The 19,297-nt window shown below is 41.5% G+C and overlaps 1 protein-coding gene across 2 annotated transcripts in view; it reads left to right on the forward strand.

Moving 5' to 3' along the window:
* The window catches only part of Ubn2 (ubinuclein 2), an 83,239-nt gene extending 70,607 nt beyond the window's left edge, over positions 1-12,632 (forward strand). For both annotated transcript variants that reach the window (XM_069996882.1, XM_069996883.1), the window contains exon 17: positions 1,450-12,632. In XM_069996882.1, the coding sequence (XP_069852983.1) occupies positions 1,450-1,499 (50 nt within the window). In that variant the 3' untranslated portion in view covers positions 1,500-12,632. The remainder of the gene's footprint in view (positions 1-1,449) is intronic.
* Positions 12,633-19,297: the final 6,665 nt, after the last annotated feature.

The raw sequence follows: 19,297 nt of genomic DNA on the forward strand, positions 1-19,297 counted from the left end.
ATAGTAGTCTAGTTACTGGATATGGCCTCATTTAGCCTTACGATTGCGTTATTGCTCTGTAATAATTTGTCCTGTTTAGTGACATAGTAATGTGTTTACATTTCTACCATTCATGTCTTCTTCCTTGAAGCAAAGTTTTCCTTCCCTTATCTTTCTCTTAAGTCTAAGTTGACTTTGGGGCTTCATTTTCCTTGTTAAAAACCCATGGCTTACTGCTGGCCATTGGGTTCCAACCTTGCCCAAGTACTTTTTTTCTCTCCTGTCCCAGTTTGCATAGGTATTTAGCAGAGGCTTAACTGGAGCTATATCATGCCAAAGGAAAAATAATAATAATTTTACGTATAAGAAAACAAGCTGGGTACTGGTGGCTCACGCCTGTAATCCTAGCTATTCAGGAGGCTGAGATCTGAGGATCACGGTTCAAAGCCAGCCGGGGCAGGAAAGTCCATGAGACTCTTTTTTTTTTTTGGTCGATTGTGGGACCTGAACTCTGGCCCTGGGTGTTGTCTCTCAGCTCTTCAGCTCAAGGCTAGCACTCTACCACTTGAGCCACAGTGCCACTTCCGGCTTTTTCTGCTTATGTGATGCTGAGGAATCGAACCCAGGGCCTCATGCATACAAGGCAAGCACTCTACCACTGAGCCACCTTCCCAGCCCCCCCCCCCCCCCCCCCCCCCCCGTGAGACTCTTATGTCCAGTTAACCACCAGAAAATTGGAAGTGGTGCTGTGGCTTAAGTGGTTGAGCGCTAGCCTTGAGCTGAAGAGCTGAGGGACAGGGCCCAGGCCCAGGCCAAGAGTTCAAGCCCCATGACCGACAAAACAAACAAAACAAAAAACAAAAAAAAACAAGCCTGGTGCCGGTGGCTCATGCCTGTAATCCTAGCTACTCCGGAGGCTGAGATCTGCGGGTTGCAGTTTAAAGTCAGCCCCAGTAGGAAAATTTGTGAGACTATTATCTCCAATTGACCACTCAAAAAAACAGAGTGGCATTGTGGCTCAGAGTGGTAATGCACTAGCCTTGAGCAAAAGAGCTCAGGGACAGAACTGAGTTCAATCAAGCCCCACAAATGACAAAAAATGTGTGTGTGTGTGTGTGTGTGTGTGTGTGTGTGTGTGTGTGTATGTGTGTGTGTATACACATATATGTGTATATATGTGCGTGTGTGTGCATATATATATATATATATATATATATATATATATATATATATATATATATATATATATATATGTATACATTGGACAGGGTTGGCTCCAAGGTAAATAAATATATCTACTGGTCAAAGAGCTTTTAGAGGACTAAAAACCAGCTGAACCATAGTCATTTGAGATAGGAGGGTCATTGTTGAGCTTTTATCTCTTTGATGTTTAATCAGCTTCTGTTCTTGCTTTGTTTTTTATTTATTTTTAAAACACAAAACCATCCCAATTTTTCATGTTTTTTGCAGATGGAGGCCAAAGTAAAGCGGACACTAAGTTACCACGGAAAACTCAATGACTTCCCAGCAAGCAGAGGGAAGTGTTCAACTGACTGATGGGATCTACCTGATGGGAAAGTCCTTATGTGGTCACAGGGCTGCTGTTTCTGTCGATGTTTACATTCTCGTCCCAAGCACTGTGGTGAGGAGGAAAAGGAAGGAAAACTACTTGAGCACGCCAGGTGCAGGAGGAAGAAATGCTTTTGTGCAAAGTTAGTGACCTTTGGTCTCTTCTAAAGAAAGACAAAGTTACCATGCTAACTGACTTGAAAGAGACTCAGCTGTCAAACCCACAGAAGTACAAATTTGATTCTACCCCCACCCCCCACCCCACCCCCCTCCCAGAGGAAGGAAGTTGAGAGGATTTGGGTAAATACCATCCATCCTGGGGATTGGATCTGAATACCCTAGACATGATTGCATAATAAAAAAATCAGACCTGGAATTAGGCCAGTTGGTCAGGAGTAATGATCATGTCTGTTGAAGTAGACAGTATATAGCAAATTCACCACAAAAACCAAGAATGACTCTATGTCTCATACAGCTAGTGGCTGAAGAAATAACTGTACCCTCAACTATCCTGAGCAAACTTGAATCTTCCCTGGTATGTAGCAACTCCCCATGTGAATCTGTGGTCTCAAGATGGTTCAGGAAAGTCATTTTAGACAGTGATATATATTACTAAATCATCTAGATTTTTAAGTCAAGAAATTGAGCCTACTGCTCTAAATAGACAAAAGTTGGATGTCCCCTTTTTGTGAAAGGGCAATTTCAATTTCCCCTCAGAAGCCAGGTACTTAACTCGTTTCTTCAGGTGATTGGCACGTCTAGTATTTAACTGGTCTCATTTCTAGTCTTGATGCTAAGATGTGACTGTGTTCACATTTTTTACTTTAAAAAAGGGAGTCTTTGTTACAGGGCTGCTGCTTTGCTGCTCTTCACCCTTGCCAGCCTCCAGCAAGAACTGAAAACTTCCCTCTAATTCACCTCACATCACATTGCTCTTTTTTTTCTTTCAGGTAGTGGTACTTCAGGTGATATTAGCTGTTGACCTAAACAAATAGAATGTGGATGTGTCTTCATTGGCCAGCCAAATAGCATACACACACACACACATATATATATGTATATATATATATATATAGATAGATATACATATATATATATGGGTTGTTTTTAAGAAAAAAATTTAAGAAAGTATTTTTAAAGGGAGGAATTACTATATTCGGATCATGGGTACAAATGATTATCTTTTATAGCAATCACAGTGTAGTTTTACTCCCTATATTCAGTGCCGTGAACAAACAATGGAGCATCTGGGATTGTAAAGCTTTACTAATACTTATTCAAGTAAATACACAGATAGTAGGACTCCTCCGTTACTATAGCTTCCTATTGCAAATAGCATAATCAACAAAGGAAGTTAAGGGAAAGTGGATAGTTTACTATGAATACATATTATTCTATTTTGCCTCATCTTTCTGATGTCACTTGAGTTTTAAACTTATGGATATTTTCAAACTATACCTAAGAGTGGTATGTATGAACTCTAAGAAGTGTAACTCGGTCTATTTATGATGAAAGACTAACCTCAAAACACATCACTAGACCGGTCATAGCAAGATATTTTTCCTGTTTTTATTATATATTATTTTATACCATTGTTTATTCAAATAAAGAGTGTTAACCTAGGCTTTTTTTCTTTAAAAAGTGAGTCCCAAATATCCTACAGGACTATAAATAACCACAGATCTGTTCAGACCCATATTCTTATAGTTTGACCTCAGAGTCACTTTGGCTTGCTTACAGCAAAAGACTAAATAAATAACTGAAAACTTTAGTTCCAAGAACTTATTACAGCAAGGGGAAATCATTATTTCAACAGAATCATTGAGGCTGGTTCTGGTGATCTGTAATCCCAGCACTTAGAATGCTGAGGCAGGAGGATCTAGAATCCAAGGCCCGAGTTGGGTTACATGGCCAAGCAGGGCTACACAGCCAAGTTCCAGACTATCCTGGGACTACATAGAAGACTGTCTCAAAAAAATCAAAGAGGGAGAGAAATGTAAAAAAAAAAAGAAAAAGAAAAAGAAAGAAAAAAAAATCACTGATATAATTCCTTGACTGACTCCTCAGAATTTTATTCACCAGTAAAATAAATAATAGATTTTGTGCAAACCCCAGTAGCTATTTTGGAAGAAACTGAGATGCTACAAAGATGTTTGACTTGAATTTCGTATGTTGATTAAGAGTCATTCAATTTTTAATTGGGCAAGCTTACTCAACTCTTGATTTATTCCAATATAGGGAACCTCTTGGTTTGGCCTTTGTTAATATTACCTGGTTTGGTGATAGTAGTTTTCCTTTGAGTAGGTAGCCTTCATTTGACTTCCTCTTCCAAGAGAAGTCAGAATGCATATTAATCTCTTCCTGCTGATAACTATGTATGTGTATATACATATGTGTGTGTATACATGTAAATCAATTGCTAGTTTAATTGCAGTTTTTGTTGTTGTTTTGTTTTGAAAGCCAGTACTGAGGTTTGAACTCAGGGCCTCTTTCTTGCCTGTTTTTTTTTTTTTTTTTTTTTTTTTTTTTGCCCAAGGCTAGAACTCTTAATGCTTGAACCATACCCCCACTGCTGACTTTTTGCCTATTAATTGAAGACAAGAATCTCAGATTTCTCTGCTCAGGCTGGATTTGAACTACGATCCTCAGATCTTAGCCTCCTGAGTAGCTAGGATTACAGATGTGAGTTGCCAGCATCTGGCTTAATTGCAGTATCTTAAATCCATCAATTCTGAATCATAATATGTGAAGATCCCTGATGACCCTTTATCACTATTAGAAAAGATTTTCTCTCCCTGTGTGATTTGATTAAAATACATTCTATTGTCATCAGTCTTGATTCCTTGAGGACTGCAGTCAGGTCCCCATTTTGGTGGTTTCCCTCCCCTTTTCACTGGTCATTTTAGTCACGACCCTCCTTTTATGTTGTACAATTGAGTCAAAATCCTTATTTTTCTCTGTAGATAGGGTATGAACAGAGTTTGTACGTGTAAATACAAACATTTCTTTTCTAGATGATAATATTAAAAATGGTGTCCACACTTTATGGCCACCAGTCTTTACAGTTTTTATTACTAAAAACCAAACATATAAGTTGGTTATTTTTTAACACAGAGACTTGTGACTCATACTGTATTTTTGCACTTGAAATCAAATTAAGTTATTTTTTAAAATGGTGAGTAACTGAAAAGGCTATCTGTAGTATATGTCTAAAGATCATTAGCAACATCCAAATGCAAAAATATCAGCACACTTAATTATATCCCACTCAGCGGGATTCTTGATTCAGGAAGATAAAGCTGTTCGTTTCCGTCTTCTCTTGGAAGCTGCCTTCACGATATTTAAGCTGTTACTGTACATACAGAATAATCCTCAGTATTCACAAGCAATAACGGCCATCACAGCTGTCCTCAGAGACAGCAGTGCTGGGCCTTGGAGACTGTTTGGGAGCAAAGTGTCAAGCTCAGTCAGAGCCTCCAAAGTAAATGCAAGCAATAATTTCCACTCATTAAATTATGATTCTTTCTCACTGTTTCTGAGATAAGAGGGTAAAAAAATCTTTAAGACAAGTTGAAAAAGATTCTGGGAAAAGAAGTGAGGTTAATCTAGTCATAAAATCCCAATACTTGGACGAAATCAAGCAGAGGGGGTTAGTACCTTCTTTCATGTCCAGCACCCCTTTGATGGATGTTGTTAGCCCAAATTTTATCATTCTGTGTCACAGACACTGGGAAGGATATCACACCACCAAGGTGAGGGGCTGAGCGGGCACATACATGTTTGATTACTGTGGGTTTGACACCTGTTTGAAAACAAGTTCGTGGAACTGGTTTTAACCCAGGATATTTTTTTTTCCCCCAAAGCAGATCTAAATTGTTTACGGCCTGGGGATGGAAAGGGCAGGCCCCTCTAGTCTTTCTCCTCTGGTTGCCCTCTCCCATACCCCTTTCCACCTTGTGTACTTGGTTCAAGACATTTTCTGAAATGAAAATTCTACTGTTAATTAAAACTGCCATTGATGATGGGGACTCTGTCTTGGGATCATCTCTGAACTCCAGTTTATCTATCCTATTTGCTGCTACATTTGTAAAATGAACTTTGCCTGTATTGGTTGACTTTAATCTAATAACAGATCTTTATTTCTAGGAGTTTTTGTCATATAATTTGATCCATGTATAGAATTAGGATATTTTATCTTAGGAGTGTACCATAGAAGCACACTGGTCCCTGTATTTTTATCAGTTAGGTTTTGAATTTATTTGTTATGTTTGTTGATTTTTGTTTTTCAAGTTGGAAATGGAAGAATGAGGAAAATCTATAATAATCAGGCCAAACTTGAGAACTTTCCCTGTGCTTGAGCATCGTAGTTTCTGCTGACTTAAATGTTTTCCAAGTGGGCACTTTTACTTCCTATTGTGCATGTATGAGTTTTGTTTGTTTTTTTGCTTTTGAGGTGCTTTTGGTTTTGTAAAAAATAAGCAGAAGAAAAATGCAGTAGTAGATAAGTGATTACATACATATTATGCAATTTTATTTTATAAAAATTTAAAGGAAAAGTTTAACTCTTTGTAAATAATTTCTTAGCTCTGGTAAAATACTTATATAACTCCTCTAAACCATGCTCAATTCAGGCCTATGTCTTTGTTAAGTGCCTTTTTTTTTCTCCCCCCCTCCCATCCTCCCCTTTGAAATTGTTCTCAGACATCCTCAAGTATAGACTGATGAGTGAGGAGATTCAGGAGGAAGAAACTCAAACTTGCCAATGTTATGTCATGCTGAGATACTCTTCTTTATATGCAGATGGATATGTGTGTAAGATGCATGCATGCATATGCACGCATATGTGAGACAAATAGCTACTGTTCCCTTGAATCCTTTCTCAACATTTACAAGACTTCTGCCTGGTTCCAGTGCTTATAGTTGATTAAAACAGGCAGATTGGGAAGTAGTCTTTTCCCGAAATGCCATCTTCCCCCTTGGAATATTGGTAGAAGGTAACAAATATGTGTTGCTTATTCTAAATAAAATAAATTTAGTGGACTTGGTGACTATTCCTAGATGTAACCAACTGCTCTGTGCCCTTCAAATGTGGCATAAGTAACAGAGGAGAACTCATTGGAATAACAAAAGAGAGCACCCACTTGGGTAGCAGGTGTACACCTAGGAGGGCTAGAGCTAGAATCATGAGATATGGCAACTAGTATGTTGAAAGAAGTTAGCAACTATTTCAACAGTAAAATATATTGTCTTCTCAAAATGGTTTTTTGAAGAAAACCTAGCTGTGTATCTGTTCAAATACAAGTAGACTTAGAAGTAGAAAGGCTTCCAGTTGTAAGGAAAACACTCATATATAGTCTGTAGTGTACTTGAGAGATTCATTCTTCCTTTTATTTGCCAGATAATTACATTTGGCTCTGTCTAATTTTAATGATTATGTAGATTTCTCCCTTTTACAAAAAACAAAACAAAACATAGCTTTTAGTGTCTAAGATTCATCTGGTTTTTTTCTTTGTGTGTGTGATAAACAGAAGTGACAGGTAAGGCAGACTAAGTTGATCTAGTCCTCAAAAATAATTCACATCTATCTACCTACTAAGTGCCCCCTTTTAAATAAAAGTTTAGTTGAGCAGACTGGTCGCTAGGAGAGAAAGCAGAGGCTCCAGTAGTTAAATGTGTCAGGCAGTTGGTGTTGAGTAGTAAGTGTTAATTTCTGAATTTCCTGTGTCATTTAACCTTCGTGCCTCACAATACCCATGAGACAATTGGGTAAACTAGTATTCACCTACCTCCCACGGATCTCAGAAACTATTTCAAAAATATTTTGACTTTTTCGAAAATGTCCTATATAACTAAAAATAGTATTATCCTCTTCCTACAGAGGCTAGAAAATGTTTTCCTTGTAGTGAATATAAAGATCACCCTACAGGTTTGTTTTTTGTTTTTGTTTTTGTTTTTTTTTGTTGGTCGTGGGGCTTGAACTCTGGGCGTGGGCGCTGTCCCTCAGTTCTTCAGCTCAAGGTGAGCACTCTACCACGTGAGCCACAGCACCACTTCCAGTTTTCTAGTGGTTTATTGGAGATAAGAGTTTCATGGACTTCTCTGTCTGGGCTGGCTTTTGAACCAAGATCCTCAGATCTCAGCCTCCTGAGTAGCTAGGATTGCAGGTGTGAGCCACCAGCGCCCGGCCACCCTACAGTTTTTAAGTGTTAAAAAATGTCACTGGAATTTTAAATCAGATGCATATTTATTTAAACATACAATATTTGCAGTGGGATAAGATAGCTAGCTCCAGATTAACAAAGCAAGGGGGAATGACACTGAGTTCCTTGGCTTTTTCTGGTGATATTACTTCTGTGATGCTTGTGAAGGTTATAGAGCTAACAAAGTTTGGATGATTGGTTATTGGACTTGAGGAATGATCCTGAAAGTTTTATCTGTCTCTCTTCCCTCTTCTCAATTCAGTTTCTTTATGTTACTCGTTTGGTGATGGATAGCTAAGGTTGTAACTCTCTAAGAATGAAATGTCTCATTCCTGTAAACCAGATCCCGCATGGTATTTTGTTTTTTTTTTTTTTTTTTTGGTCGCCGTGGGGCTTGAACTCTGGGCCTGGGCACTGTCCCTCAGCTCTTCAGCTCAAGGCGAGCGCTCTACCACTTGAGCTACAGCGCCACTTCCGGTTTTCTGGTGGTTTTATTGGAGATAGGAGTCTCACGGACTCTCCTGCCCGGGCTGGCTTTGAACCGCGATCCTCAGATCTCAGCCTCCTGAGTAGCTAGGATTACAGGCGTGAGCCACCAGCGCCCGGCTCCACATGGTATTCTTGTAACTGTGCTTATCCAGCTCTGTGCTGAAGGGCTGGGCCAGGTGCTATGTGCCTATTGCCAGCTGAGTACAGTACTAGCTTTGCCTTTCAAGCTTCTTTGGCCCATGGGAAAGGTGGAGCCATCAGTCACTCCAATTGTAGGAAAATAGAGGGAAAGCACTTCCTCTGTGGGGCAGGGTTGGGGTGAGGTGGTGAGGTAGAAGGAGACGTGATTTCCCTAATTCTCAGGAGGAAATGGCCATTTCATTGTGCTTTCCATCCCTGAATACTCAACAGTAACACGTGTGTCTTGTGTCAATTAAAACAATAACAGGAAAAATGGGTACATTTTTAGTTAGGGCTAGATGTTGGGTGATGGGAAGAGAGACAGGGACAGAGAGAGAGGTACTGAGAGTGAGTTCAGATGACATTCAGTCATGAAAGAGAATGCAGGGGTTAAACATGGATTTTATTTATTTATTTTATTTTTTTATCTTACGTGAGTTAGAAAGCACCAGGCCCAAACAGTTAAGACATCTGAGTTAACTCCACAATAGGCTAAGACCCAATTCGTCTCCACTAATAGAATGTTTTGGTTTTTTAAAATCTTTTTATTTTAGTTGCTTTTTCCGGATAAGGCCTTAGTTAGTTGCCTCTAAATATTAACTATGCAGTAAACATACTCTTGTTATTTTCCACATTTACCCATCCTTAAAATAACAAAATGTCTAGATTTCTACCCAAAGAAATAGGACAGAACAGTTTTGTTGAATATGTGTTTGTCCCTCTGGGGTAGAGTAATAGAAGCATACACTGGTTTTTGTGTTCGTCTAACCTAAAATGTGAACTTGGTATTCAGATGCCAACTAGAGATCCTTTCACTGGTGTGGAACAGTAGTTAGTGTTAGTAGAGTGGTTCAGATGAAATCATCCCAGTGTTTTAGAAGTTTTCAGTTCAATGACAGTGTCCAGGTATCTAGAACTGAACAAATGGTCAGATTCCTATTTAAAATAGCTTTCGATATTGATGTCGAATTCTTCATCGTCCCTCTTGTGGCCTCACACTTAACTCTGTCATTAACTGGGCGCTCCCCTGCAGTCTAAGTTGTATGTTAGGACTCCAGGGAAACAAGTTAAACTGTCTCACTGGCTCACTTACTTGGGCCTCGATCCTGTGTCCTCGTCCATCGCAGTCAGAGGTGAAGCCTATGGTGTAGGGGCCTGTGGACATCCCAGCACCTCTAAGGACACAGGCAGTTAATGCCTTCGAATAACTTAATATTCAGTTACAGTTTCCTCCTATAACCTCAACCATTTGCTTCAAAGTAGCTATTTGTGATCTTTATTTCATCTCATATTGTAAAAGTTCAACTTCTCTGTCTTTCCATTTCATAATGAATTGTTCTTTTTTTTTTTTTTTTTTTTGCCAGTCCTGGGGCTTAAACTCAGGGCCTGGGCACTGTCCCTGAGCCTCTTTTTGCTCAAGGCTAGCACTCTACCACTTGAGCCACAGCACCACTTCGGGCTTTTTCTGAGTAGTTTATTGGAGAGTCTCAGACTTTTCCTGCCTGGGCTGGCTTCAAACTGCAATCCTCAGATCTTAGCCTCCTGAGTAGCTAGGATTACATGTGTGAACCACCAGCGCCTGGCTCATAATGAATTAATAAAGATTGGACATTTCTTCAAATTGTTACCCAGACAGGTGAAGAATGTTTGCTTTCTGAAATCTCAGCGGTATCATTCAGGGTCTGTTGGTCTAGGAAGTATAATCGTTAGAAGTAGTCACTGGTGACCAGAAGTCTTTCCTCTCTTTCCTTGGTATTAAAGAATAGATTGCGTGGGCTGAGGGTTGTAGTTCGGTGGTAGAACATTTGCCTGTCTTGTAGAAAGCCCCAAGTTCCATACCCAGCCCTGCAACAAATAAGTCAATAAATAAACATCATTTCTAATTACTACGTGATACAGTAGCAGTGTAGTTCCTGGCTTTCTCCTGATATTTTTCAAGGTTATCTGGAAGGGATACAGACCTTGGTTAAGGCGCTTACGTGTCCTAATAGTCTGCTCTCTTGTTTTCATACTTAAGCCAGGACAAACACACTTGGAAAGATCTGAGTCCAGCAGACCATTGACTTCTTAATACCAGCCTATCTCCCCTTCTATATTATTTGCTCCATTGTTGCTATGAGTAATATTCCATATTATCCCAAGAATGGCTTTTAGATATTTGATAATCTACTAATGTAAATCTAACCGAAATACAAATGGAATGACTGCTGCCCAAGATAGCTTGGAACACGTCTGTGTTTCAGGTCAGAAGCTCTGCCTGTCCTCAGCACGTTGAGGAGTGCACAGCTCCTGGGCCAGTAGCTGCGCCGTGGCCTGTGGCACAGACTGTGTGTAAGGCCTCCCATCTTGGCCGTCTTGTGTTGTCCGTTCTCCCAGCCACAAGCTTGCTACCTTGGCTTCTCTCTGCTGTCGGCCAGGCAGTGTGCTCTCTGAAAAGTGAGTTTCCCAACTTGGAAAGTTACCAAGGACTTCCCCCAATTTTGGCGAGCTACATTAAAAAGCAAAGGAATTTTTCTCAGTTGACAAAGGCATTACTGTTTGATGTAGCTAGTAGGAAAATTGGTCAGCTTCTGTTTTGCTTTGTTTTTCTAGTCTTGGTTCTGTCTACATAATGGATTATCTATACTTTGATTAAATGCCTTCTGATGACCAGGGGGCTCTCCACCAGTAGAAATGGACTCCTACCCTCTGGTCCATGGTAACCTTCAGACAAAAGATTCAAGCTCTACACTGACCTTTTGCTGTCTTGAAAAATTACCTTATTTTAGGAGTATCAAAACCCCCAAATTTTCCGTCAAAGAGAGGAGGCAAATCTGAAACTGCCCATTGTGTTACGAAAATTTTTCACCCAAAATAATGAATGAAAGTCTAACAAGGTAGCTGAGTAGTCAGTGTTTTCTCTCTTTAATTATGAGCAAGGTTTGTGATTATAAAAATGACTATGGAACTGCAGACCTATTTGCTATAACTGATTGGAAATCATGAGTGATTTTTAGTCTGAGTAAGCACGTATTTCCAACCCGTACAGTATGAGTTTGGATAAGGGAAAGACTTTTGTTTGGTAGCCAACACAGAAGGAAAAACCACCGATGTATACAGCAAGTGTCCACCCTGCAGGGGCTCCCTCCTCCTCCAGCGTCCTCCACACTCACATAGACGGCGGGCGCCCTGTTGCCCAGTCTCAAGGGAAGGCGCCGCAGGAGCTGCTGGCGTCTGGGTGGAAGGCCCATGGTCCTGGGTCGCACCTGCTCGCAGGGAAGTGCGTTTCTGCTTACTTGAAGGGATATACTGTATTTCAAATAAATATGTGACTTAATATTTGGGGGTTTTATTTTTCCTCCTTTATAAACTGGACCTGAACACAAGCTTTGAGTCGCTATTTGTAATAATCTCAGGACCTGAAAGATTGTAGCATTTAGTGTGTCTTAAAAATTATGTACTGTACCAGCCATGGATTTTTGTAAATATACCTGTCTCCCTTTTTTGTATTATTTTAGTAAAAAATAAATAAATTTAAATAAAAGGGGGTGGTGATGACATGTGAATGGGTGTGGCGTGTGTGTGTGTGTGTGTGTGTGTTTGTATAAGGCTCTTTTGAGATGATCTGGTGCTTGTTTAATTTCTGGCTCCGCAGGGAGCGGGAATATGGACAGACGGCTGCTGCTGACCCTGCGCTGAGGGGACTGTGCTTCGCCGTGGGCCTGGGTGCCGGCTGCGGGCGGGGCAGAGAGTCCGCTCTCCCGGGCGCCGCCAGCCGCCTTTGCACTCTCAGTTCCACGTGCCCTTTCACGGTATCCACGAGGCATTCCAGACTTTGTGGATCTCTAGTTTTTACAACACTCCTATTCCTCTTTTCTAAGAAAAAAAGAAGGGCAGGTAAATTTTTTAACAACAAAAAAATGCACACATTTCATAAAACGCTGATAAATTTTGGGTATGTAAGAGCATAAACATTCCTAAAAATGGATCTGTAAGTTTAGTAAAGCAACCCATGGATATATTCCTTCAGTGCAGGGATTTTTCTTTCATTTTGCTTTGCAACAGCCTTGCTCATATTCCAGCTGTAGCTAGCAAACCCGTTTTAAAGCAAGAGCCTTATTTGATTCAGTGTAGATGTTTCCTGTCCTTTGTGACAGGGCCTTTTACATGAGTGCTTTTTTCTTTTTGTATGTGTTATGTGTTTGTTGTATTGAATAAAGAGAAATGTACATATTATTCTCGTGCCTGTTGCCTCATTCGTGGCTTGCCCTCTGTCAGCAGTCTTTCGTACCTGTTGTCTACATCACACCGTGCTGGGCACTGGGCACTCGGGGCGGGCAGGGGCAGTCTCACAAAGCGCACAGCCCCCACTTACGGTACTCACAGACTTTGTTATTGCTTGGCGAATGTCTAATCTCTGCTTGGAAGGCTGAGGCAGGAACATCACAAGTCGGAAGGCAATCTGTACTATATAGTGAGACCCTGTCTTTAAAAGAAACAAAAAAGCATTCGATTTTTTACAAAGGTGTGGTTCATTGCCACCTGACATTGGGGTTCGGAGCAGGGGAGAAAGGCACTAGGGTGCCCTGGGAAGGTTTTGGTGAGGTGGATAAAACTTGACGTAGGCCTCAAGGCGGCTTTTGCAGTCAGGAAGAAGCAGGAAGCAGATGGGTCTGCAGTGACAGGTACATTTAGCAATGGGGAGGAAGGCAGATCCTGCAAATCCTTCATGCCAACTCTTGAGATTCTATCTGTAGTGAATGGGGTGTGTCTGTATGTCTGGGGTCAGAGTTTGAAACAGAATTACGAGAATTCCACACAAAAACAATCATCTTTTGAAGTGTTGGGTATTTGTTGTTTTGTTTTTATTTTTAAGCTTTATTTGTAAAAGTTGTCTAAGAAGAATGTTATTGAACTTTTCACCAGGCACTGATAGCTCACACCTGTAATCTTAGCTACTCAGGAGGTTGAGCTCTGAGGATTGTGGTTCAAAGCTAGCCCGGGCAGCAAAGTCTGTGAGACTCTTACTGCCAATTAACCACAGAAAACTGGAAGTGGAGCTGTGGCTCAAAATGATAGAGTGCTAGCCTTGAGCCAAAGAACTCGGGGGCTGGGAAGGTGGCTCATTGGTAGTGCTTGCCTTGCATTCATGAGGCCCTGGGCTTGATTCCTCAGCACCGCATAAGCAGAAAAAAGCCAGAAGTGGCGCTGTGGCTCAAGTGGTAGAGCACTAGCCTTGAACTGAAGAACTGAGGGACAGTGCCCAGGCCCAGAGGTCAGGCCCCATGACCAAAACAACAACTTAGGGACAGCACCTAGGCTCTGAGTTCAAGCCCCACAATAATAAAAAAATAAATAAAAGAAGACAAAAAACACTTGATTGAGCTGGTGTTGGTAACACACTCAATTCTAGCTACTCAGGAAACAGAGATCTGAAGATTGCAGTTCAAAGCCAGCCCAGGTGGGAAAGTTCATGAGAGACTTACCTCCAATTAACCATCAGAAAACCAGAAGTCAAACTGTGGCTCAATGTGGTAGAGCGCTAGCCTTGCGCAAAAGAGCTCAGAGAGCTGGGCACCCATGGCCCACATCTGTAATCCTAGCTACCCAGGAGGCTGACATCTGAGGGTTGTGGTTCAAAGCCAGCCCAGGCAGGAAAGTCTGTGAACCTATCTCGAATAAACCACTAGACAGCTGGAAGTGGCACTGTAGCTCAAGTGGTAGAGCGCTAGCCTTGAGCTGAAGATCTGAGGGACAGAGCCCAGGCCCTGGGTTCAAAAGCCCTACAACCCACGGGGGGGTGGGAGGGTAGGGGGGAACTAAGCATGGGAATATAGACAGCATGAAAAGAGAATGAAGGAATATGAAGCAATTTGTCAGAAACAGAACAGAATGCCATTTGTATATCTGTAGAAAGGGATGTACACCACACAATCAGAAGAGTGCTTTTACTTATTTTTCCTTTAAGGGTATTTCCATTGTCTTCTCATAAAGATGGAGTAGAGTGAGGATTTCAGGAAGGTATGAAAGGAGGAGGGTGGCATGCTAAGTACTTTTTTTTTGGTCAGTCCTGGGGCTTGAACTCCAGGCCTGGGCACTGTCTCTGAGCTGCTTTTGCTCAAGGCTAGCACTCTACCACTTGAGCCTCAGTGCCACATCCAGCTTTTTCTGTGTATGTGGTGCTGAGGAATGGAACCCAGGGCTTCATGCATGCTAGGCAAGCACTCTACCACTAAGCCACATTCCCACCCTGGATGCCAAGTACTTTGAGCACACTTGTAAGGGTGATTTGCATGTGAGGTGAAATATATTAGAAGTACATTGTATACAAGCCAGTTACTGCCCCTGAAGATGTTTTTTGTATCCTCCCCCCCTCACACACACACACAATCAGTGAGTTCTTTGACTAAAGTTAAAAAGTGTTTGCCTTGGGATCAGTGGCAAAGTACCTGCCTAGCAAGTGCAATATCCTGGGTTCGATCCCCAGTATAAAAAAATAGAAAAAGAAAAAGAAAACAAAGGGCCGGGAATGTGGCTCCGTGGTAGAATGCTAACCTTGAGCAAAAGAAGCTCAGGGACAGTGCCCAGGCCCTGAGTTCAAGCCCCAGGAATAGCCAAAAAAAAAAAAGTGCCTGCCTACCTAAATGTGGGCTATTGGCATTAAACGTGCCATTGTTCAGGCTTTTCTTTCACTATGACTGTATACATGTATACAATGTACTTCTAATATATTTTACCCCACTATCCTCCTCCCATTGATCTCTCAAGTATTTCCCCTTACAGGTCATGGCTTTGTGTTTGTTTCTAGGACTAGATTCTGCATATGAGAACAAACATGCAATGTTTATATTTTTTTAGTTATTATAAAGGTGATATACACAGGGACTAGCGTTAAATAAGCCACATAAAAAGTTCATTTGGGGGGGGACAGTCTCACCCTTTCCCTCACTCTCTCTAGTTTTTCCCTCTAATTCCATCCATAAGTTGTATAGTTCATTTTCAACATAGTGTCCAGTGACTACTACTGCTGCATTTGTTCGCCTGTTATCTCTCAATTTCTGTGCCCCCTAACACTCCCAAAGAATGTTGGTCGTGGGGCTTGATGAATTCAGGGCCTGGGCACTGTCTTTGATCTCTTTTGCTCAAGGTGAGTGTTCTACCACTTTGAACCACATCACTACTTCTGGTCTTCTGCTGGTTAATTGGAGATAAGAGCCTCATAGCCTTTCCTGCCCAACCTAGCTTTGAACCGAGATCCTCAGATAGCTTTCTGAGTAGCTGGGATTACAGGCATGAGCCACAAGCTCCCAGCCTATTTTGTTTTGTTTTGTTTTGTTTGAGGTGGAGACTCACTTTTCTGCCTTGGCTTTCTTCAAACCACGACCCTCTAGATCTCAGCCTCTGAGTAGCGAGGATTGCAGGCATAAACCACCAACCCTGCTATACCATGTTTTCTGTTCCTTAGTTGATGGGCACTCAGGCTGGTTCCATAACTTGGCATTTTTGAATGGTGCTGCAGTAACATGGATGTGTCTGTTGAATGTTGACTTTATGCCTTTGAGTATATGCTCAGTGTGCTACTTCTGCTTTTCATTTCTTGAGGAATTTCCACAGTGGTTGCACTAATTTACATTCCCACCAACAGTGTATAAGGGTTCCTTTTACACCCCCCATCCTCATCAGTGTTTATTTTTAAATCCCATTATTGATGCAACACAATGTCTTACACACAGCAATAACTAAATGTTAGCTCTACACTTATTATCCTAAGCTGTACATAAGAAACTAAGCAAAGTTTGTTTTTAGGAAAAAGATGATGCCTGTGGAAGAAAGGGTTTCACAGTGAGAATGCAGGGTTTGTTTGTTTGTTTGTTTGTTTTTTGCAGGTCATGGGGCCTGAACTCTGGGCCTGGGCACTGTACCTCAGCTTTTCAGCTCAAGGCCAGCTCTCTACCACTTAAGTCACAGTGCTACTTCTGGCTTTTTCTGTGTATGTGGTGCTGAGGAATCAAACCCAGGGCTTCATGCATGCAAGGCAAGTACTCTACCACCGAGCCACCTTCCCAGCCCCAAGAAAGAAACAAACAAAATCAATGGGATTGGGAATGTGGCTCAGTGGTAGAATTCTTGCCTGGCATGCATGAAGCCTTGGGTTCCATTCCTCAGTATCACATACACAGAAAAAGCCGGAGTGGCGCTGTGGCTTGAGTGGTAGAGTGCTAGCCTTGAGCACATAGAGGCCGAAGGACAGGGCCCAGGCCCTGAGTTCAAGCACCAAGACTGGCCAAAAAAGAAAGAAAAAAGAAAGAAACCAAATAGATGAGACCAATTCTGTAAGGTTGAGTGAATCAAATGAAGGCCAGGTATCTAATAGATAGTGTTATTCTGTGGGGCACAGGGACATACAGAAATAGGAAGCAGATTTTTATGTAGGCTGAAAGCAATCCTAAACCAGGACTTTGCCATTGATCAAGAACTGAAGATGACTAGAAGTCCAATTTTACCACCTGATGACCTGATGATGAAGATACATTGCTTTTACAAAGTTATTTTAAGGGGAAAGTTGACTTTTTTTTTTTTTGTAGGTAGTGGGGCTTGAACTCTGGGCCTAGGTGCTGTCCCCTCAGCTCTTCAGGTCAAGGCCAGCACTCTACCACTTGAGCCACAGTGCCACTTCCAGCTTTTTCTGCTGATGTGGTGCTGAGAAATCTAACCCAGGGCCTCATGCATGCAAGACAAGCACTCTACCACTGAGCCACCTTCCCTGTCCAGAGAATGGACTTCTAAAAAAGGTTTGTGGGGCTGGGAATGTGGCTCAGTGGTAGAGTGCTTGCCTAGCATGCATGAAGCCCTAGGTTCAATTCTTCAGTACCACAGACACAGATAAAACCGGAAGTGGCACTGTGGCTCAAATGGAAGAGTGCTAGCCTTGAACCAAAGAAGCTCAAGGACAGTGCCTAGGCCTTGAGTTCAAGCCCCAGGACTGGCAAAAAAAAAAAAGGTTTGTGTGCAACGGTGTTCATCAAAGTGCTGCTTGTTTATATTAAAAGTTGGGAACAGTCTAATGTGATTAGATTGGTTGCATAAATAAATACTAATTTAAAAAAAAATAAATGAGCATGATGTCCATATGAAAGAGCAGTTCTAAGAAGCCAGGTGTGGTGGGGCATACCTCAGCAAGTAGCCCGAACTACTACCCATTTAAAAAATAAAAGGGAAAGAGCAGGGGAATGTGTGTGTGTGTGTGTGTGTGTGTGTGTGTGTGTGTGTGTGTGTGTGTGTGTGTGTGTGTGTATACACCTATATATACACACACTCATAGATGCATAGGTGAGCTGGGTACTGGTGGCTCACACCTGAAGTCCGAGCTACTCAGATGAGTGAGAGCTAAGGATAGCAGTTTGAAGCCAGCTCAGGCAGAAAGAAAAGTCCATGAGACTTATCTCCAATGAACGACTCAGAAAAAGCCAGAAGTGATGCAGTGGCTCAAGTGGTAAAGCACTAGCCTTGAGCAAAAAGAAGCTTCAGGACTGTGCCCAGACCCTGAGTTCAAGACCTAGAACCAACAAAAAATAATATGCACAGATGAACATACACACATATAGAGAGTGGTAACACAAATGTTTTATTTTCTGTTAAATGTATTTTCAACAAATAACATAAGTTTTGGTGGGGAGAGTTGTTTTGCTTTGAGAACCAAATACTTGGACTTGGTTGTAAAGAGGGAGAAAGGAAGTCAACAAAGCTCACTCCTGTTGCACCAGTGGGAAAGCAGAAAGTAATTTATGATACCATACTTGGTCTCACTGTATTGTGGTTGGCTTAGGGTGGATTTCTTGATATAAAATAAATAGGTTTTTGAAGAGATTATTCTTGAACCTCATGGAAAATAATTCCAAGTACATACATGGGTATACAAGGGGCATAAAGCAAATCTCATTTCTCCCCTTAATATTATTTTCTTTTCCCAGAGCAGTTAATGCTACAGTTTCTCTAGGCATAGGCAGCCGTTTAGCTCTGAGTGCTCAAGTTCAACTTCAAATTCATACCCAGCATTCTTTCAAGATCTGCCTTGTTCTTTTTAATAGCTGTCTAGAAGCCCACAATTGGGACTTCTATTGTTGGTACTTAGATTACCAGGTAAAACCATAATGTCTTTTTTCAATTATGTATTTGTAGTCTGCATGTACAGCAGTTAAACAGTCAAAAGTTCATTTTTGGCATGGACAATAAAGTACCTAATATGACTGACTGGAAAGTGTCTGAAATTGTGACATTGCTTGTAGTCCATACGAAATTTTGAGAGAATCAATCTTTTGTTTAAAAGAATGTTGAAAAATGAAGTAGAAGCAGAGGAGCAGATTCTGGGTGTCCTGAGGATTGAGTTACAGTGGCAAGTGAGATCTCGTGCTTTGCCAAGGATAAAGGCTGCCGCTTCTTGCGCAGGTATATAACCGGCTTGCCATGAGTGTGCCTTGGCGTGGCTTGTCTCTTCTCGTCTCTTAATGTGTTTACCTCCTCAGTGTTCCTGTGTGTGTCCCTCTTCATTATTTTTCCACTCTTTCCAGTTGGGAGCAAGAGTAGGATTACAGGCACGAGCCACCAGTGCCCCAGTCTGTGAATGATTTCTTATCTCCTTAGCTGCTGCTGCTGCTGCTTCTTTTTCCTTTTTTCTTCCTTCTTTTTTTCCTGTGTGCTGGTCCTGGGATTTGAACTCAGGGCCTGGGCGCTGCTTCTGAGCTACTTTTTAGTTCAAGGCTAGCACTCTACAACATGAGCCACAGCACCACTTCTGGATGTTTGGTGGTTAACTGGAGATAAGTCTCATGGACTTTCCTGCCCGTGCTGACATCAAACTGTGATCCTCAGATCTTAGTCTCTTGAGCTGCTAGGATAACAGG

The sequence above is a fragment of the Dipodomys merriami genome, unplaced genomic scaffold (assembly GCF_024711535.1).
Source record: "Dipodomys merriami isolate MVZ:Mamm:240054 unplaced genomic scaffold, mDipMer1.0.p SCAF_5, whole genome shotgun sequence".
Lineage (NCBI taxonomy): Eukaryota > Metazoa > Chordata > Mammalia > Rodentia > Heteromyidae > Dipodomys > Dipodomys merriami.